This window comes from Myotis davidii, unplaced genomic scaffold, assembly GCF_000327345.1.
Source record: "Myotis davidii unplaced genomic scaffold, ASM32734v1 scaffold1494, whole genome shotgun sequence".
NCBI classification, from domain to species: Eukaryota; Metazoa; Chordata; class Mammalia; order Chiroptera; family Vespertilionidae; genus Myotis; species Myotis davidii.
Genome location: NW_006286246.1, coordinates 2,974,364 through 2,995,494, shown reverse-complemented (window position 1 = coordinate 2,995,494; position 21,131 = coordinate 2,974,364). Strand labels below are relative to the sequence as shown.

At 54.1% G+C, this 21,131-nt stretch overlaps 1 protein-coding gene across 1 annotated transcript in view; it reads right to left on the bottom strand.

The window, feature by feature from the left end:
• Window positions 1-290: 290 nt before the first annotated feature.
• The window catches only part of SYTL3 (synaptotagmin like 3), a 39,142-nt gene continuing 18,301 nt past the window's right edge, over window positions 291-21,131 (bottom strand). The window contains exons 6-11 of the mRNA XM_015560033.1: window positions 20,390-20,468; window positions 16,252-16,376; window positions 12,325-12,459; window positions 7,038-7,216; window positions 2,856-2,958; window positions 291-762 (exon numbers count right to left, since the gene is read on the bottom strand). Coding sequence (XP_015415519.1) covers window positions 589-762; window positions 2,856-2,958; window positions 7,038-7,216; window positions 12,325-12,459; window positions 16,252-16,376; window positions 20,390-20,468 — 795 coding nt within the window. The 3' untranslated portion in view covers window positions 291-588. The remainder of the gene's footprint in view (window positions 763-2,855; window positions 2,959-7,037; window positions 7,217-12,324; window positions 12,460-16,251; window positions 16,377-20,389; window positions 20,469-21,131) is intronic.

Here is a 21,131-nt window from a genome sequence, read left to right as displayed (position 1 = left end):
AGGGGCGTGCCTGGGGAGTTTAGGAACAACACACCCAAAGGCCTGAGCTGGGCCCCGCCCGTGGGCAGCCAGGCACAGGGCGTGGACTTTGGCCGAGCCCTGAGGAGGCTGAGGCCACCCCAGCTGACACCCAGTGACCCGGCCTTGGAGGAAGGGCTGGGCCCTGGCCGGACCCAGGCTGGCACTGGGTGACACAGGTTAGGGCTACTCGGGTCCCGAACGAACCTGAGCAGGTGCAAGTCCCTTGACCGAGCCCACAGACGAGTCTGACACGGAGCCTTTTCTCCCTAGAAAGCTGCTGTTTATTTTTATTGATTTGAGAGAAAGAGGGAGAGAGAATTGTTGCTCCCCTTAGTTATGCTCATTGGCTGAGACTTGTATGTGTGCCGACTGGGACTCAAACCTGCAACCCTGGCGCACGGGGACGCTGCTCCCACCACCTGCGCACGCGGCCAGGGCGAACGCTGCTACTGAACCGCCTGGCCCGTGGCACAGTCACCGGGCCCAAGGTTTCTTGGGGGGTCCTCTCCTCTCGGATCCCTCGGAAAAGCGCTCCCGGTGGGAGGGGGCCCCAGTCCCGACCTGACATCACTTGGCCCGCAGCGGGTGCCAGCGCAAGGACTGTGTGGCGCTGTCTGCAAAGTCCCACGTGGCCAGAGGGACGATGACTTCTCCGAGGAACACCCTCCGGGTGAGCGTGCCCACGTGCCACACGGACACCTGCAGCCGCCGGGTCACCAGCTGGGCCAGCTCCACCTGGTACTGCGGACGGAATGGAGAGGTCAGCCTGCGCTCCAGGGCTGCTCGCCCGGCCCGGGCCCAGGTGGCGGGGCCTCCCTTCAGTGGGGGGTGGATGTCCAGGAAGAGGCGAGGAGAGGGCTCCCTTGTCCCCCCACCCCGCCCCGCCCCACCGCTTAGGAAACGCTGCCTGTGCCCTGACTGGGAATCAAACCTGCAACCTGGGCGCACTGGGACGCTGCTCCCACCACCTGCGCACGCGGCCAGGGCGAACGCTGCTATTTAACAGCCTGGCCCGTGCGCACAGTCACCTGGGCCCAAGGTTTCCTGGGCATGCCCACGTGCCACACGGACACCTGCAGCCGCCTCAACTTCTAGAGCAGCGGTTCTCAACCTGTGGGTCGCAACCCCTTTGGCGGTCGAACGACCCTTTCACAGGGGTCGCCTAAGGCCATCCTGCATATCAGATATTTACATGACGCTTCATAACAGTGGCAACATTACAGTTATGAAGTAGCAACGAAAATAATTTTATGGTTGGGTCACAGCATGAGGAATTGTATTTAAAGGGCCAGAAGGTTGAGAACCACTGTTCTAGAGCCTCAAAACTGGCGGAAGGCGGCTCCTACACCCCGGATCTGGCACCTGGCCCCAGGATGTGCGACCCGCCGTGTGCTGAACGAACGGTATTGGAAATACTGATTTCTGCAGAACTCTTCATGATCGCTCAGCTTCTCCACGCATTTCTGTCAAGACTGTGTCCGGACGCTCTGATTTAGGCTAGATTAGGGACTGGATCTTCTCAATGTCCCCAGAAGCTCTCCGGCACCACCGGAGCACTCACAATACGCTGGGTAAAACCAGCGCATAAAACGTTAGGTGACTCTCTGAGCTTCTGCGTGCATTTTAAACAAGTTAAACTTTAAAAATCAAATTATACAATTAAATATGTATCTAAAATGTAGTCCATCCTCAATTTGATCTCATTTCATAAAATGTAAAATACGCGTCTACCTCTCTCTAGCAAAAAACACCTTAGTGACACGGAGAAGCAGTTTTAGACATCGACTTGGGATGTGTGAGGAGACAGATCTTTGCCGACTCCTGCAGCAGGTCCGCGAGCAGAGCCATCTGAAGACCAGTCTCCGGGGACTGGCTAGGAGCGTCTGACAGCAGCATCTCAGGCCCCACCCACACCTGCTGTCACAGCCGGCTTTCTCTGCAGTCCCTGGGGACCCCTGGGCACATCAGTTTTGAGAAGGACGGCTAGTCCACTGTGGGTTCAATGAGCCTCCGTTTCCCCATTGGTAGACGCGAGTCTAACCCTTAGCTCAGGGGGCACATAGAGCACATGCCCACAGTAGGGGCACAGAGAACAGCAGCATGAATATTTAACAGACAGGGCTTCGTGCCAGCTGCCGGATGGCCCCGCTGGGAGTGCACAAATGCCCCTTCTCAGCAGGCAGCCAGGCCAAGCCCTCCCCTTTCCAGTCCTGGCACACGGGGTCCCGGGGCTGCTCAGCCTCCATGGGTACTTTCTGTGAGTCTGGACTGTCCTTCGGTGCGGGGCCTCCCACACTTAACCTGCGTGCCTCACACATCATCCCCTCTCCCTCCTCACCCCCAGTGTGAGGAGTCTCCCTGTCCCTGCCCTAAACACAAATCATGTTTAGCACCGAGGAAGGTGAAAATCCAAACAATTCCTCTATAAACGCTGTTTCTTAAAAGAAGAAGAATGCTGGGTTTCCAGACATTGCAATAAGGGGGCACTTTTGCAGCCGGTGACCCAGTCGCCAAGGGTACAGGCGCTGGCCGGCGAGTGCTCTGAGAGTTACAAACACTCGCCAGGACGACCTGGTCTTAAAAGCTCAGGGGCAGCCAGGTTCTTTTCCACCATTTTCTCGGAAATCATTCACGGACAGTCCCGAGGACTCTGCCCTTCTCCCGCCCAGGCTGAAGGGTGACCCAGCCGTGCCCCGACTGCCAGCCCCGCGGGCATCGGCAGTGTCTGCCCTCCTGTTGGACTGACTCAGGGTGTGGAGGAGCCGTCGTGGACTCTGGCCCTGTGCCCGCCCAGGACGGGAGACTCCGCAGGGGAACGTTTGTCCAGGGAGTACCTTCAAGGTCTCCTGGAAGGTCGGGTCCACCGTGTTCCTCTGGACTCCTGTCTTGCGTTTGCCCTGGGCCGACCTATCAGGCAGCAGGTAGGTCTTCACGTACCTGGAGGAGACAGGGCGGGTGAGGCTCGGGGTGAGGCTGGGCGAGGCGGGAGCGGGAGTCCTTGCCCTGCCTGCTGCTGAGCTGGGCGCTGATAGGAAGGGTCAGGGGCCACCATGAACAGTGAGCAATGCCAGGCTGGGGACGCCGCTTCTGTTCACACAGTCTGCGGCCATCGCCCCTGGAGTGTGTCTGGGTGGGTGCCACCTGCCAGGCTCTGGGGAAGGGGGGGCTCCAGGGGGGAAAACTCCTGGACTCTGGATGCAGAGGCCACGAGCCAATTGTCCTCCCCCACCTGTCACTCCAGCCAACCCCCCACCCCCACAGAAACGTGGAAATGGGGAGTGTGGGCCTTACACTTGGCTCTTCCCTTGCGGGGCCTCCAGCCTGTCCTCCTGACTTGCAGACCAGCCCGCTGCCGTCTCTGGGGGCTGCAGCGTAGCTGGCGGGCAGCATGACAGGCCACCTCCACCAGCCCTCTGCCCCCCTGAAACCCTGTTCTAGGTTGGTCCCTCTACCCAGGTCCGGAGACTTTCCTCCCTGGCTCCTCTGGCAGCTTTGTCCATGGCAATGACCCCCCTTGACCAGGCACCTATTCCCACAGGCTAGGAACAGGCTCAACTTCCCCAAAGCCAAGAGCAGTCGCCCTCCCTTCATCTGGGTCCCCCCTGGAGCTCCAGGCTCCGCCTCTTCTTCCCTGTCAATCAGAGTTCTTGGGAAAGAACTCCAGGTCGCGGGCACCAATCTTCACTGTTCACTTTTAACTTGCTGATCATCAGATCCCACACACATGAAAGAGGGTGTATGAGATACACCTGCACAGCTTAAAGGGCTGAAACAAAATCACACCCATGCATCTGACTGGCTTATGATGTTAAGTCCTGTTTCCTCACTTTTCTCCTGGCAGGTTGTTCTGTTACTGAGAGCGGAGGATGGACATCTCCAAGGATTACTGTGGAACCGTCCACTCCTTCCTTCAACTCTGTCAGTTTTTTGCTTCATATGTCTTGATGGGCTGTTATTAGGTGCATAAACATTTATATTTTTTATATCTTCTTGCTGCATTACAACTTTTATTAGTATACTAGAGGCCCCGTGCACAAATTTGTGCACCAGTGGGGTCCCTCGGCCTGGCCTGCGGGATCGGGCCGAAACCAGCTCTCTGACATCCTCCAAGGGGTCCCAGATTGCGAGAGGGTGCAGGCCAGGCCAAGGGACCCCACTGGTGCACAATCGGGACCAGGGAGGGACGCAGGAGGTTGGCCAGCTGGGGAGGGACCGTGGGAGGGCTCCAGGGCATGTCCAGCCCCTCTCACTCAGTCCCAATTGGCCGGACCCCAGCAGCAAGCTAACCTACCAGTCGGAGCATCTGCCCCTTGGTGGTCAGTGCACATCATAGCGAGTGGTTGAGCGGTCTTAGCGTATCATTTGCATATTACGCTTTGATTGGTTGAACAGACAAATGGACGACCGGACCCTTAGCATATTAGGTTTTTATTATATAGGATAATGTCCTTTATCCTTTGTAACCTTGTTGATTTAACTTTGTTTGATACTAGTATAGCCACCCCTGTTCTCTTTGGTTACTATCTGCATGGAATATCTTCTATTTGTTGGATCTACAGTGAGTCTCTTATAGATGACATATGGTTGGATCCTATGTTTTTACCCACTCTGCTGATTTCTGTCTTTTGATTGGAGAGTCTGATTCATGTACATGTAAAGTAATTACTAACAAGGAGGTACTTATTATATACTAAAGGCCCAGTGCATGGATTTGTGCACCAGTGGGGTCCCTCAGCCTGGCCGTTGGGGATCAGGCCAAAACCAGCTCTCTAACATCCCCCAACAGGGTCCCAGATTGCGAGAGGGTGGTGCTTGGGTGATGCACCCCAGAATTGGGCTCCCTCCTCTCTGGCTCTGGGTGCCTCATCTGAGAACCGCAGCTGCCAAGTCACCACAGCTCGGAAGCTCCTGCATTGAGTGTCTGCCCCCTGGTGGTCAGTGTGTGTCATAGCTACCAATCACAGCATCTTCCCCCTGGTGGTCATTGCACGTCAGAGCTACTGATGGGTCAGTTCAACAGTCGCATGGTCGCTTAGGCTTTTATATATAGAGATCAGCACTTTGAATACATTGGCCTGCTGGCCTGTCAAGTTTCTGATGAGAAATCTGCTGAATAGCTTGAGGATTTGCTTCTCTCTTGCTGCTTTCAAGATTCTCTTTGTCGTTCAAGAGTTTGTTAGTACTATGTCTCAGGGTGAGTCACTTTGAGTTCATCTTACTTGGAGTTCAGTGGGTTTCTTTGATGTTTATATTCATGAATTTCATCAAATTTGGGAAGTCTTTAGCTACTTCTTCAAATATTCTCTCTGCCCCTTGCTCTCTCTCTTCTCCTTCTGAGGCTCCCTCCTGCGATGTTGGTCCACTTGATGGTGGCCCTCAGGTCCCTTAGGTTCTGTTTCCATCTTTTTTCTTTCTTTTCTTCAAACCCAATAATTTCTGTTGACCTTTCTTCAAATTTACTGCTCCCTTCTTCCATCTGCTCATATCTGCCTTCAAATCCTGCCAGTGAATTTTTCATTTGGAGTTTTCAGCTGCAGAATTTCTGTTTGGTTTCTATTTAGGTTCTCTCTCTCTTTGTTGATATTTTTACTTTGTTCACACATCATTTTCTTGACTTCCTCCACATCTCCTTCTAGTTCTTTGAGCATCTTTAAGATAACGTTGTAAAGTCTTTGTTTAGTAAGCCTGTCATCAGGTCTTTTTTAGGGACAGTTTCGGTTAATTTATTACTTTCCTTTGAGTGAGCCATACTTTCCTGTTTATTTATATGTCTTGTTATTTTTGTTGAATACTGGACATTTGTGTCTAATAATGTGTTAACTCTGGAAATCAGATTCTCCCCCTTCCCAAGGCTTTCTGTCTTTTGTTATTTTGTTTATTGCTCCTGTGCCAAAGATAAGCCTGAGATGTAAACTCAGGCTTTTTTCTGAGCCTGCACCTTTCCCTGAGCATGCATGTTTATTTTCTAATTTTTCTTGTGATGCAGTTACTTGTGAATGTCCTGGTCTATAGTGTCTGGCTTACAGGTGGGGGGAAAAAAAGAAAAATGAAAAAGGGAGACAAATAAGGGCACTGGCCCTTATAAATCCTGGAAGTTACATCAGCCAGAGGGGGAGATAGTGTAACTATGGGAGGAGATGAAGCAACAATGGCCATATGCCTCCTTGTCTGCACCTCTGTGGTCAGAAGCAGCAACCAGCAATCAGAGAACAGATCCCTGATCTCTGGAGGACAGGATCCTTTCGCCCACCCTGGCTTCCGAAAGCGGAGTGCAAGCTGCTCTAGGAACATGTGCGCAGCTGCCCGCCACGGGGTTGGAGGTGGAGGATGGGTAGCTGCTACTGTGCTAAGAGCTGGCATTGACTGATGCGAACTCCAGCTAACCATGGAAGCCTTCTGCTGCAAGTTGCAAGCCTTCAGAGACTCCAGTTACAAAACAGTTGCATCAGACAGATCCTGCCAGTGCCGTTATTGTCTGTGTGGGGAGAGGGATTCCCGACGCATCCCACTCAGCCATCATTCAGATGACAGGAAGTTCACGGACGGGAAGCCCTGAGTGGCTGATGGTATATAAATAGTTGCTAATCTTTGTTACTCATCAAGGAAACGCATGTTAAAATAACGTGACACCATTTCATATCTATCAGTCGGAGAGAAATGTAATCTGTTTACAGATTGTGTGAGACAGGATTTTAATTTTATTTTTCCTATATGGAAAGGCAAATTTTCCAACACCGTTTATGCACTGATTTCTAGTAGCCCCTTGATGGTGTGACTTCCCGTAGACGCTCAGGTCTGTGTCTGGACCTCTGATTCTGCTCTACCAACCTGCTTACCCGGCCTCCCACCAACACACACTGTCGGGGTGACTGGAACTCTACAGTGGCTCTTGACGTGTGTCTTTTTACCTTTTGTTCTTTACATTACAATTGTGTTGGCTATTTTGGACTTTCCATGTAAACTTCAGAATTAATATGCCTGTCATCTTACATCAAAACGCAGACAAAGGAACTCACGGGTTGCACTTCTTCTTCCTCTCCTCTCCGTAAGCAAGGTTCTTGCAGCCCTGGATGCATATTTCCAAAGAACGGGTTTCGAAGCAATAGCGAATGGCAAATTCTATCTCTCCAGTGACATCAGCGTTGTCAAAATTGCCAATCTCCGTGCAAGTGCTATTAATGCTGATTAAACTTCCCTGAAATAAAAATGAGAGATAAAATAAATTACCTCACGGTTCATCAATTCTTTTGCAGTTCTGATTTCAAGATACCAGATAAATCAAGATTCACACGGAGCATGCATCCTGACTCACATGAAGTTAACAGCTAGAGTTTGTTCTTTGCCAAAATAAGTCACTGCAGATTCGGTTTGAAGGGGATGGGGAACCCTCAGAAGCCCCTGTCCTGCCCAGATCTGGTCTTTGCCTAGCAACAAAGGTTACAGAGTCTTATTCTTTAACACAAATCATGGGGGCTAAGGCGGACTATCCCCTGTGTGATTCTGCAAAGGGAACTCTCAGAGGACAGATAATGTGTCCGTGGCAGGAATAGCCAAAAAAAAAGGCAGCACAGTGGGGAGCTCAGTGCCGTAGGGAGAGGGGGCGTGGGGAGCGGGAAGAGAGATTTGGATGCACCTGCTGGTTCTGCCACTCATTAGCCGTGTCAAAGTCGGAATGGAAAAATTAATACTGGTCTCCCAGGGTTGTGGCGAGGATGAGTGGGATACAGTTTGGAAGGTATGCAGTTGAAGACAACCATCCATCACGTTTGCATTCTTTTGGGCACCTACATGAACACCAAACCCATCCTACGTTAGGGCCCTGGGAGCTGAGACGATGTAGGTGAGCTGCATGAAAGGAGATGCTTGTGCCTAGAAGACAAATCAAACTGCCTCATCACCACTGCATGTGCTTAGATACTTGCCGCCCTTTGCATGCAGCCAGTCTCAGCGCTGACTCTGAGACAGGGAGCTCTAATGCAGTGGTTCTCAACCTTGGCTGCACATGAGAATCACCTGGGAATCCTTTTTAAAATCCTGATTTCTGGGCCTCATCCTCCGGAAATTCTGTTTCTTTGTTACTATGTTGTGGCCCCACCCCATAACAAAGAAACAGAATTTCTGGAGGATGAGGCCCAGAAATCAGGATTTTAAAAGGATTCCCAGGTGATTCTCATGTGCAGCCAAGGTTGAGAACCACTGCTCTAATCGTTTTCCTCTCTGAATTCCCAGGTAGCTCCTCCACACTGTGCAACATCCTGGAGAGAAACTGAGAAGCAAGCCTGGGCTTTCTCTCTCACACTAGAGAGAGATAAAAACCAAACCAACTCATCAGAGGGCCGAGCCTGAGCTAACTAACGCCAAGAGCACAACCAACTCCGCCACCCCCAGCCTCCGGCTCTGAGAAAGGCCACCTGCCAACACCCACACCGCCGCTCCAACGGAAAACAACTTACAAATGTCCAGACTCCACCAGGCATGCGTGGTGGGGGCGGGGACAGTGAGGCCGACAGCGAGAAGATGGAGGCTGATGGCCGGGAAGCCTGGCCCAGGCGGGCGGCTTCGGAGATGCCCGGTGGGCGGACGGAGGGGCCGAGAACTTCTGATAATGAAACTGGCACCATCGCGCGCGCCACGCGGGCTGCCAGACTGAATCGCATCCACCCACCCTTCTGCCAGGAGCAAATGGGACTCGGAATAAACCACAGGCACTGCTTTAAGGTGCCGCAGAGCCACCACGTCAGCTGGAAGCAAGGGTCCGGGTGGCCGTGGAGACGAGGAGCGCCGTGAGGTGAGCCTGACTCGCCATCCCTCCCCTTGGCGACCTTTGTCCACGTGGGCGCAGGGCAGGGCTGCGAGACCGAATGAAGCCACACTTGACAGCCAGGAGGCCCGCAAAGGAGAGGGCGCGCTCGGCACTTTCTCTGAAGGTCACAACTTATCTACTGGGACTGCGAGCCAGGCCCGATGCCCTTGTCTTTGACAAAAGCCAAGACGCTGCCAGAACCCACAGCTACACTGAAAACCTCAGTGCTGATCGCCGAGAGCAGCCGAGGGCGCGATCGCAGTGGCTCAGGCGGCGGCCTTGGAGCCAGGCTGTCAGCTGGGCCAGGAGGTGGGCTCGGGAAAACCACTGGGTTTCAGAGGCCAAGCAATCCCATGGGGTCGCACAAAAAGCCTGGCTCCGACTCACACGGCCCCTGGGGGTCGACTCAGTTCTGCAGGTCCCCTCTGAGAGCCTCCGTGTCCCGTTGGTGCATGAGAATAGCACCCATCGAGGAGATGCTGTGAGAGGACTGGGAGGTGGAGCACCTAGCTCAGTAGTCAGCACATAGTAGGCTTTCAGTAAATGGCGGCGCCGATGAGGAGGAACGCACCCTTCCCACAGATATTTACTGGGCGCCATTGAAGGGTCAGGCACTGCTCTGGGCACTTGGCAATTACAGTAAACACCAGGTAAGCCAGCTGCAGGCTGTGGAAGGTGATAAGAACGTGAGTGGGGAGCAGGTGAGGACAGGGGCGAGCAGGGGGCCGACCTCCCGCGAAGGTGACCTTGGAGCAAGGACTTGGAGGAAGGGAGTGAAGGAGCTTGGTGCCTGGGAGAGGGCACAGCCCAGAAACGCCAGAGCAGGCGTGAGTCTGACTCGGTCCAGGGCCAGCGAGAGGCCCGTGTGGTTGAGCGGTGTGAACAGAGGGGGAAGGTGTAGGGGTCGGGGGGTTAGCTCGTGTGGGGCCCGTGGACCATTGTGGGCGGGTCTCTGTCTGTGTGTGGGTTTCCGGGCATAGAAAGCCATGGCTCCGGCCCAGGGCGGAGCTCAGAGGCCAGGCTGGTGGGGCCTGGGCAGTTCAGGGAGAGCTGCCCCTCGGCTCTCTGGGAGGGTTTAGCCTCGGGGATCGGCTTAACAGGCCCAAGCTGGCTGGGCTCCCAGGGTCTCTCGTCACCTGGGGCAGAGGCAGGCCCGGGGAGTCTTAGAAAAGCCTTCAGAGGCCACCCTGTGTCTCCCTGTCTCCATCCACACAGCTGCCACCCCAGGAGAGAACGTTCTAGAGCGGCCCTTGCCTCCCCGGCCCTCAGGGATGTGTTTCCTCAGTGCCTGGATCTTCCTGAATTATTCTCAAGTACAAACAGCGCCTGGTCCTGAAGGCGCTGAGCGTCCTCCAACACAAGCTGCTGACATCCTGGCAGGGCCCCCCCAGCTCACAGCCTGGGGGCATCCAAGCCGCAGAGGGTCAAGCCCAGCGGCCGAACGCGACCCTGCGTGTCCCGGGCAGGTGACTGCCCTCCGCAGGAGTTGGGAGGGACCCGCCAGAGGACCGTGTGAACCGCACCTGCGTCCGAGAGCATCGTGCCCCTGACCAGCGTGGACGCACAGACGCGTTTGGGAACTGGATGCAGACGTGGGCCTTCTCCCCAGAAAGGGCGCAGCATTTTGGATCAGTTCCAGGAGGAGCTGGAATGTGAACCAAGAGCTTGGTTTCTAGAAGCTGAGTTCTTAACCACAATATCACGCACGAAACCCCTGCTTTCATTCCATTCTCCAAGCAATCCGGTGAAGTAAAAAGAGCAACTCTGAGCCCGGCTGGACGGGGAGCTCAGCAGCTGAGCATCCACCCTGGAACCAAGAGGCCACCCGTTTGATTCCGGGTCCGGCACAGGCTCGATCCCCAGTAGGGGCCTCGCAGGAGATAGCCGATAGATGGTATTTCTCTCATCGATGTTTCTCTCTCTCTCTCTATCCCTCTCCCTTACGCTCTCTCTAAAAAATCAATAAAAACATACTTTTTTTAAAAAAGAACAACTTTGATACTCATTTCCTTGATGAGGACTCTGAAGTTTAAAAGTTTTCATGATTATTTCATGATGATTTCAGATCAGTTAGTTAATTAAAAGGCTTTGACTGTACTTGAGGCCTCAGGACCCCTCACCCAAGGATCTATTACAATATACCACAATTTTAGGCATAAAGTGAGCACTTCTTTAATGCTTTTAAGTAAGAAAATGAGTAAATAAAAGGCCTGCCTATAAACAGACACTATGTTTAAAGCAACCTTGAGAAAGGAAAGTTGGAGCAATAAACTGACTTCAAGATTTACAACAAATGTGCAGTAATCAGGGCAGCATGGCGCTGACATGAGGATGGATGGGCAGAGATCAGTGAGCGGAATAGAGCAGCGGTCGCCAGCCGGTGGTCTGCGGACCACTGTGGTCCGTGAGGTCCGAAAGGTTGGTGACCACTGGATAGAGAAGCCAGAGAAAGACCCACACTTTTTCCAATGGAGCCACCAAAGTGAACGGAGAAATGAGAGGTGTGGGTTTTTTGTAACAAATGGTGCGGGAATAACTGAGTATCTCTAAGGAAAAAAGTGAACCTCAATCTTTACCTTACACCAGTGGTCGGCAAGCTCATTAGTCAACAGAGCCAAATATCAACAGTACAACGATTGAAATTTCTTTTGAGAGCCAAATTTTTTAAACTTAAACTATATAGATAGGTACATTGTTATTAACTCAATTAGGGTACTCCTAGGCTGGCCTTTGCTAAAAACGTCCTCAATCTGATTGAGGTACGTTCGCTGAGGTCGACCCCTTCCAACTCTCCCATCCACACTCGTCTTGTATACTTGTTTTGTCTATCTCCTTTTGTACATCCTCTCTATATGTCCAAACCATCTCAACATACCTTTCTCAATCCTCGACACTACATCTTCTTTCACTCCACAACGTTCCCTAAAATTAACTTAATAAACTTTACTTAAAGTTTTAAGTCAACTTTGCACTGTACGTGCGCGCCCCGACGTGGTATTTTGTGGAAGAGCCACACTCAAGGAACAAAGAGCCGCATGTGGCTGGTGAGCCGCGGTTTGCCAACTACTGCCTTACACCATTCACAACAAGTGAGTTGGATCAAGACCTGTCCATAAAAGCTAGGCTTCCATAACGCTTCTAGAAGAAAACGTAGGAGAATATGTCTACAATTTGTGAGTAGCCAAGACAGAGAAACAGCCATAAAAGAAAAATTTGATAAATTGAACTTCATCAAAATGGAAAACTTCTCATCCGAAGACACCATTATATGTTACTAATTGCCCTCTGTCTATATAAACATGTTCACACTGAGACGACGTAAGAAAGAAACGCCATCAGCGAGAGGGAGGCTTCCCCCAGCTCCCTAAGTCAATAGGCTCTCCAGGTGCCATCTCTGCTCCAGTTCCTTCCACAAACAGCACTCGCTCCCACCTTGGCCGACCAAGCAGTTCCGTGCTGACGGCAACCACACCCCGTGTCACGCTACCAGACAGACTCACCCGCCTCGAGCCTCCTGAGCATGAAGAGCTGGGCGCTGGGGGTGCTGAGAGGCCTCCTTGCTTGGAAACAGGGCTGGTAGCGCGTTTGGGACTCTCCTGGCTGAGTGGCATCAGGATATCGGGCGCGCTGACCTTCTGGAAAAGGAAACACAGGATTAAGCACGGCGTCCGCATCCCAGTTCACTTTCGTTCAAATGTGGCGACTTCGGCGAGTACAGCCCGCGTCTATGACCAGTGGCAGTAATGGGCAAACCCCAGCAGGCGCACTCCTGGTTGGGCAAATGCACACACACACACACACACACACACACACACACACGGCCCTGAGCGGACACCACCAAGCCTTGGGTAGTCACGACCACTATGGGTGGGTTACTAGGGATTAGTGAAAGTCTTACAGAAATGGCCTTCATAACGACCCTGGCATTTACTCACATGAAATGTAATATTCACTGGACAGGCAGAGTTTTAACTCAGAAAAAAGGGAAAAATCAAAATATATATCTCTAAATCTTACACGACTACTCTATGAAAAGTGGGTACTTTTATAATGGATACAGCTAAGCTCTCCAATATGGTAGCCACTAGCCACATGTGGCTATTTAAATCCAAGTTCTAACTCATTGATATCAAATAAAATTATTAAATTCAGCTCCTTGGCTGTACTGGACACATTCCAAGTGCTTCGGAGCCATGTGAGGCCGTGGCTGGGACGATCCACTGGACAGTGTGAGGACAGAACAATGAACACAGTGGGCAGATGGGGAAACTCTTCTAGCTGAAGATGCAAAGGTTTCTGAATCGAGACGTTTTTTAGAAGTAGAACTTGAAAATACCATAGTCACAATTTTCAGGAATGAAAAGCTAAGTGAGAATTTTCAGAACAAATGAAGGAAGAGATTACCTCCAAATTACTGTTTTTGCCCTCAACCCCCAGAACATCAACTCGATTGCATCAGACCTGTGTTAAGCAACACCACGTCCGACCCACCACCCTGCGTCCTGGGGGCAGAGAGAGGAGGAGCGGGAAGGGGAAGGGGGAGGAGATGCAGAGGCTGTCCTCCGAGGTCTCCCTAGCCAGCAGGAAGTAGACACGCGGTTGTCATGGAGGCAGGAGCCACGTCCACGGACAGAGGAGAGGGAGGGCTGATGCCAGGGGGCGGGCCTGGGCATTAGTGGGACTGTGCCTGAGCGGGTGTGGAAGGTTGGCTTCCAGATCCGGGTCCTGGGAAGCCGGTGATGAAGCATCCGTGCAGACGTATATATTTGAAATTATTAGAAAGTTGGTCCTATTCTGAAGATCCGCCTGTTTTGATTGACTGAGGAATCCACGTTGGCACATGGTGTCACATCCGCCCCAGTAAGTTCTGAAGGACGCGGATGCGTTTGTCAGGGAGCACCTTTCTGCAAGAGCACCAAGGCCCAGAGAGCAGCTGGTCAGCGTGTTGAGACCGGCTCCCTGCCCCCCACAGTGACTTTGTAATGTATTTCCACAGCTCCCTGGTTTGGGGCAGATCACAGAGACAACGGCAGCCCTGCGTGAGGCCCACCCTGCACAGAGGCAAGTCTAACGTCTGTGCCCAGAGACCCATAAGCATCAGGCTGGCTTGGACCGAGCGATGGAGCCACGCAGTGCGTGTGCTTGGGATTTTCCTGATCTCAGATGAGAGAAGGGAGAGCCACCTCTGCCGCCTCTGAGACTGCATCGAGGGTTGCCCCCTCCCCGCTTTTTTAAAAAAAAGAATATTTTATTTTATTTTTTAGAGAGGAAGAGGAAAGGAAAGGAAGAGAGAAAGAGAAACATCGATATAAGAGCAAAACATGTATCGGCTGCCTCCTGCACACCCCTTACCGGGGATCAAGCTCACAACCAGGGCATGTGCCCTTGACTGGAAATGGAACCGGCAGCCTCCTGGTGAACGGGAGGACGCCCAGCCTACAGAGCCACATGGCCAGGGCTGAGGGTGTTTCCACACGGCCAGGAAACACCCAGTAATATATGCTCTGAGCCCAGCTAAGTCCCAGCTGAAAAGCAGACACCCTCCGGGGCCATCAGAAAGGTCACTGGCCCTTCAGTCTGAGGTCCAAGTGTTTAATGGTTGAAACCCAGCGCTGCCGCCTCCCTTCTCTGGCTGGTCAGCCTGCCCGGTGGCGCCAGCAGGTGGGGGTGTTCAGGAAGCGCCAGGCCCTGGGGCGGGGCGGGGGGGGGGTCTGTAGGTTTCAGGTGTCCATGAGAAGCATCACACAGCACCAGGTGCGCAGAACAAAATAAAGTCTTCTCCCCCCCGCTGTCCTCGGCCCTCTCCTCAGACATAGCCCCTCCTTACAGAGTGTTTCGTCCCTTCCCGGTTAATGGGTCTCCTTTTATGGTCCACACAGGTCACCCACACATTAACATGCACATTAACAGGACCCACACATTAACAGGACGGACAGTCAGATCCCCTGGGCTGCGCAGGAGTCTCAAAGGAGAGGTGAGAGTTCACTTCCTGGAGAAGCCGGCCCAGCTCACGAGGGCCCTGCAGGGACATCTCAGAACATGCAGTGACCTGGCAGTCCTCCTGGCCGTTTTCTCATCCAACCTCCCGAGTCACATGCGGCCTCAAGAAAAGCGGCTACTGTGTCTGTGCCTCGCTGTGGCCGCCTGCACCGTGGGCGCCGACAGCCCTCACCCGGAGGGCACGGCGCTGTGTTGCGACGAAATGTGGGCATAACTTCCGTGAGCTCCCCAGCCAGGGCGTGTGTAATTGCCGTCTGACAAGTGTCCTATGTAAGGTTGTACTCTTTATAGTTTAACCCGGTAATTATTTAGCGTTTATAGGTCATGCCATGATTGGCACATACTTTATAAACACTGGCTAAGTTGTCCTCTAAAACATCTGTGCCCTCACCCTGGATGGTTTGGCTCAATAGTTAGAGCATCGGCACATGGAGTGCAGGGTCGAGGGTCTGATTCCCAGTCACGGGCATTCACCTCGGTTGCGGTTGAATCCCCAGCCCTGGTCGGGGTCCTTTCGGGAGGTCACCAATCAATGTGTCTCTCACATCGATGTTTCTCTCTCTCCCTTTCCTCCCTTCCCTCTCTAAAAACAAACAAAAAAACAAACAAACAGCACACCAGTGGAAAACGTACCCTCGGGTGAAGATTAAATAAACAAACAGAAAACCAGCCAGACCCTCACTCAAGTGAGGTGGGGACAGAGCACGCCTGCAGGAAGCCGTCAGCATGTCCAGAGCGCGGCAGCGACGCGGACACTCTCGCAGGACAGCGTCCACACAGCGGGAGCTCGCAGCCATGCCCTCCTCTGCCTCCTCCCGCCTCCCCTCTGGCAGCGCATGATGGCCCGCAGGCCGTTCCAGGGCACAGGAAGCGGGGAGGATGCCGCGAGTGCGGGTTCTATCAGCATCCAAAGCCCAGGCTACGCGTGGGGATGCCGGGGATGCCACCCCGCGCAGTGACGTCGGGACTGGGAAACACGCAGGCCCGAGAGGTGCTGTGCCTCTCCCCGGGGACGTGCGCGTGGCCCCTGCGGCCGGCTCTACCCGGCCCTGCCCGGCCCTGCCCTTTCCACCACCCTACCCCCCGGCGTCTCCCTGCCCGGGTCCTCATCCACGATGGGTCAGTGAGAACACAGACCTCCCGGGCGCATACTGAAGCGTTAGGAGCTGGGGACTCAGGACCTGCCCAGCTGCTCTGCTCCCGGCTCCGCTCTGTGAGCTGAGATGCTGGGCAGGGGGAGGGGCCCTGGGAACCCCAGGCGCTGGGAACCAGGCTGAGCCCATCCCTGTTCTGAACCGTTTTCCAAACCGACCCTAAATTTGGACCTTCCTGCGGCCCAGCCCCCACCCAGAGGCGCCTGTGCTTCTGTGTGCAGACCCTCAGTGCTTTGTCAGAAGGGAAAAGGGGTCCCTGGAGGAAAGGCGTACCCTGGTGGTGGCGTTGATGGCCGTGTCACTCTGGCTCCGCCGCTCCGTCCGGCTGGCGCCCGGCCTGGGGCCCGTGCTGAGGAGCTGCTTGTCCGAGGTCATGTCGTTCTGGGACTTGGAGAGTTCTAGAGAACAAGACACGGGAGGTGACCGGCAGGCACGCAGACCCGAGGGGCCCTCCGAGGGGACTCTCAACCACACAGGAGGGGAGGACCCACGGTGCCAGGAGAGCGGGTTAATGGAGGGGCAGGGGTGGCGTGTGCCCAGCACCCAGCTCCGGGCCCTGGGGGTAGGGGTAGCTCAGACAAACGGGGATCTCCAGACACTGCATGCTGGCTCGGGCCAGAGGACGGGAGCCCTGAGAGGTGACCGCCTAACCCCCCTCTGTGGGCCGAGGGCCGCCGTCGGGGCGGGAGTTACAGGAAGGTCTTCCGACCCAGCTGGCTCTGCCTCCGGGCCACAGGCCAGGTGTCCGACTGTCCAAATGCGCAGATGCCAGCCGACAGCAGTTTTAGGGGGTCCTCCCCAAGACTTTATAACCAGCTACAAGTGAGTCCTTTTTGAAGAGAGGCGTCCTTGTCACTATTTCAATAAGCAAAACCGGAAAAGATGGCTTTACATGGTGGTTTGCAAGGTAACCATGGTCTGTGTGGGAGAAGGATGAGTCCCAGCCGGGAGAGGACACCGCAAACGAGCCCCCTCCCCCCGAACCCCTGCTCCTCCCCAGATCCCAGCCGCTCTCAAAGGACGACCTGGAAGCTGTCTAGAGCAGCGGCCCATTATGGCTCGTGTCACCTCAAATGTCCATGTGGCCACATTTTAAAAAGGAAAAGGTACCCTAGCCAGTGGATATGGACTGAAGGGGCCCGGGTTCTGGTCAAGGGCACATACTGGGGTTGGGGGGTTGCAGGCTCGGTCCCCAGTGGGGGGCGTGCAGGAGGCAGCCGATCAATGACTCTCTCTCATCATTGATGTTTCTCTCTCTCTCTCTCTCTCCCTTCCTCTCTGAAATCAATAAATATATATCTTTTAAAATCAAAGGAAAATAGTTTAATACTACAATATATCCACACATTGCTCACATATATAACTGATATTAAACTTACTAATGAAATTATGAACTTAGTTTTGAATACTAAGTTTCCAGAATCCGGTGTGTTTTTACTCTTAATTCAGGCACCACATTTTGTGAGGCACCTGTGGCCACGGCTGCGGCTACCACACTGGACAGCACAGCCCACGACCCCTCTGGTCTTCTGACCCCCCCCTGAGGACGCCCTGTGCGTCCTTACTCCTGGCTATTTATTGGGGTCCCGCACGGACTGCCTGAGGCCCGTCTCTTTTCTCTAGAGCAGCGATGTCTCATGACACACATAAACCAATTACTAAAATTCTGCGCTACACCAAAACATATACATTTTTGGCCGATCTGACAAAAAAGCTATCATTTTGATCCAGGCACACTGGATGGCTATAGTTGCGTTGACTGTTGTCATTTTTCTTGATTTGACAATCTAAGGGGAATGAGGTCAGTGCCCCTGACTGGAGTCAGGTTGTGATCTTTGTTGCGGGCACACGCTGTGTTAGCGGGTACCCCACACGCCCCCAGCCCGGAGCCCACCTTCCCACCAGGTGTGTGGAGCCTGTTCACTCTGAGAGCAACGCCATCCACACGGCTCTCGAGTCGGCCATCCGGACACTCCGGGGCATCTTTCTACACCGGCAGCTGGAAAGGTCCCAGCACCCACAGGCCCCCAAGTTAGTGGCACAGGAACGCCTCATGCGACCACACCCCGGCCTGGATTCACGGGGTGTGGGGGGCTGGGAGATGTCCCCAAGCCGTGCATTTAGCACTCACCCCAAAACCCGTTCCTTCCTCTGGTCTATTTATGTTCACAGATGGGGAGCGGGGGAGGGGGTTGTGAGGGGGGACCGTGTGTGGGATGGGGGTCCTTCTGAAGCAAGTCAGGTTCTCACAGGCTTCTGATGGGCGTGCAAAGGAGAGGAACAGGAGGCCAGGCAGTCCTGAGCGAGAAGCCTACGTCCCCCTCCCCCTCGGAGCTGGCTGAGGTCCCTGTCCCCCTCCCCCTCGGAGCTGGCTGAGGTCCCCAGAAGGGCAGTGACCATAGAGCAGGCGGAGTGACTCATTTCTTCCTGCCTGTGGGGCGGGCGTCACTGGGCAGCAGCAGCCGCCAGAGGCTGTCATTCTGGAGCTGCAACTTCAGGCCACCACCTCCCCCGGACCCCAGGCCCCTGCGCCACCAGAACGGGCTGCCCTCCCTTGGCACTTCTGTAGGAAGCGGGCAGCCAAGAGAATTGACAAAGGTGTGGTCGCATAGCCCAAAGCAGGAGAAACACCAAAGCCAAAAGCCGCCAGACAGGGAAGGGGCTTGGTGGACGGGCATCCCCGGGGAGTCAGGAAACTGGGTGTTGTGTCCCTGCCTCAGGGTGAGGGCTCAGGGTCCTGTGAGCAGAGGTGCCGGGACAGGGGGAGGGGGTGCGGGTCAGGGGTTTCAGTCCATGTTCCGGGGGCAGAGACCGGAGCTGCTTGAGTCCCCCAGGGGTTGCTCTAGCGTCCGCCTGGGTCTGCTGCCCTATAACGATGACCTGGCCACATGGGCACTAAACTGGCAAGTCTCAAACGTGTGACACATGATCGGGCAGCTGTGGGGCGTGAGCCCGCCCAAGGTGCCCGCATGTGGTCCCACAGGAGGGCCATGTGGCTGGACAAGACGAACTGTGATCCTGCCTCTTCGGGGGTCGGGCTGAGGGGCAGCAGAGACCGAATCAACACTGAGGGGTGTCCAGAGTGGCAGTGGGGGAGGGGTCACATAAGCCACAGGATTTGGGGAGAGGCTGTGCATCTGAGAAGACTGCAGAGCCCAGCCAGTGTGGCTCAGTGGTTGGGTATCAACCTGTGAACCAGGAGGTCACTGTCTGATTCCTGGTTAGGACACATGCCCAGGTTTGGGGCTCCATCCCCCAAGTAGGGGGTGTGCAGGAGGCAGCCGGTCAATGATCCTCTTCCATCATTGATGTTTCTATCTCTCTCCCTCTCCCTTCCTCTGAAATCAATAAAAATATACTAAAAAAAGAAAAAGAAAGAAAGCAGAGAAGTCCGCTGCGTCAGTGTCCGTGGGAGGGGAGCCCCTCTGGCGCCCCAGAGCCTGGCTGAGTGACAGGGTGTTTTGAAACCTCCAAGCTCTATTAGCAAAAGGCCATGAAATCGGCTGCTCCCCGTTCTGAGCGGAGGGGGACAGACTGTCACATGGCACAGTCACTTCTGTGCGGATCTGAAAGCGGCTTTTACTTGATTGTCTTTGGGCCACAGCTCAGCAGGGCTCATGGGAAGTACAGAGGAATAATTAAAACGATAAGCTTGTCTCGGGCCAGGTACCACACGGAGACCAGCACATGCCGCTGCAGAGAGAGGACGCGGGGCGGGGCCAGGCAGCAGTGAGAGAATGGACTGGGGTTCCCCAGCCCCAGGAGCCTCCCCCAGACGCCTGGCCTGCCCCGGGCACCTCGGGAGGCTGAGACCTGGCCTGCTCTTGGATGTATTTTAAGATAAACAGGAAGAAATATCTGAGCAGAAAAAACATTGACAGAACAGAACTTCTAAGCAGCAGGCTGGGTTCCTTGCAGGGAGCATGATTACTGCTAATCGAAGAACATAATTTACCCAGGAGAACAGGAGACCAGACACGCACTGCAGGCAGGCAGGCCAGGGCCCCGCCCGCCTGAGGGGCTCCGGTTCTGGGTGCTCTGGACCATCTCTCTCAGTTTTCGTGTTGGTCCTTGGCAGGAGCGAGGATGAGTACCAGCTTATCATTGGCTTAAAGACTGTACCCAAGCAACCTGCTCCTTTAACCTCCTCCCCATTCCACCAGCTAGCTCCTTGGCCCCGGGCGCTGCTGGGCAGGTCTGCCCAGGATGGGAGAAGGGGAGCCTCTGGCAAACTGGAGGGTCCTCTTCCCCAGGGACCCAGAGGCCTGCTCTGCGGGTGGAGGGTGCAGGACCAGGGGCCCTGGCTTTCCCCAGAAGCCAGAGGCAGAGAGAGGGGCCCTGTCCAGCCTCGGCCTGGGCCTTGGGGGCACGGGTAATGCTGGGAAGAACATGGGAAGAGGCATCCACTTACTTTTCATGTGGGTGGTAACAGACAGAAACAAATTTTCCACGGACTTATTAAATCCTTTAAACTGACCAAGTTCCTGTAACTAAAACAGACACAGAAGGAGAGAGAGTGAGTTATGTTTGAAGACCTGTACGGCCCCAGCAGCCTCCCGGCTGCCAACCCCCAAACGCCAGCAGGTGTGTGCTGTGGGTGCTCGGTGGGTGTGGGAGTGGGTGCCTGGTGCATGCAGGTGTGGGTGTGGGTGTGGGAGTGGGTGCATAAATGTCTGGAGTGGAGAGGGCACTGTCCTCCTGAGGGACAGGTATCCTCTTTACTCAGCTTCTCTGAGTTTTGACACCACATTAAAGGAAGGGGCACGACTGAGATGATTGAGCGGTTGTTGACAAGGTCACAATGACCTCTACGAAATGCTGCCTGACATTTCATTGGCTTAAAGATTGTACCCAAGTAACCTGCTCCTTTAACCTCATCCCCACTCCACGCAGAGGGGATGCCAACCCAGGCAGAACGCATGTATCATAGGGGTTGACAGTGGAGCAGGCACAAGGTGACCAGCCTGAAGCCAAGGGTTAATTCTGCCTCCAAAAACAAAAAAGGGAAGAAGAAAAAGGAAGAGAAAACAACAGAAAAGAGATCACTTCCCTCTGCAAGTTTCATTCATCTGTCCGTCCATGCATCCATCTATCTATCCATCTATCCATCCATGCATCCATCTGTCCATCCATCCATCCATCCATCATCCCTC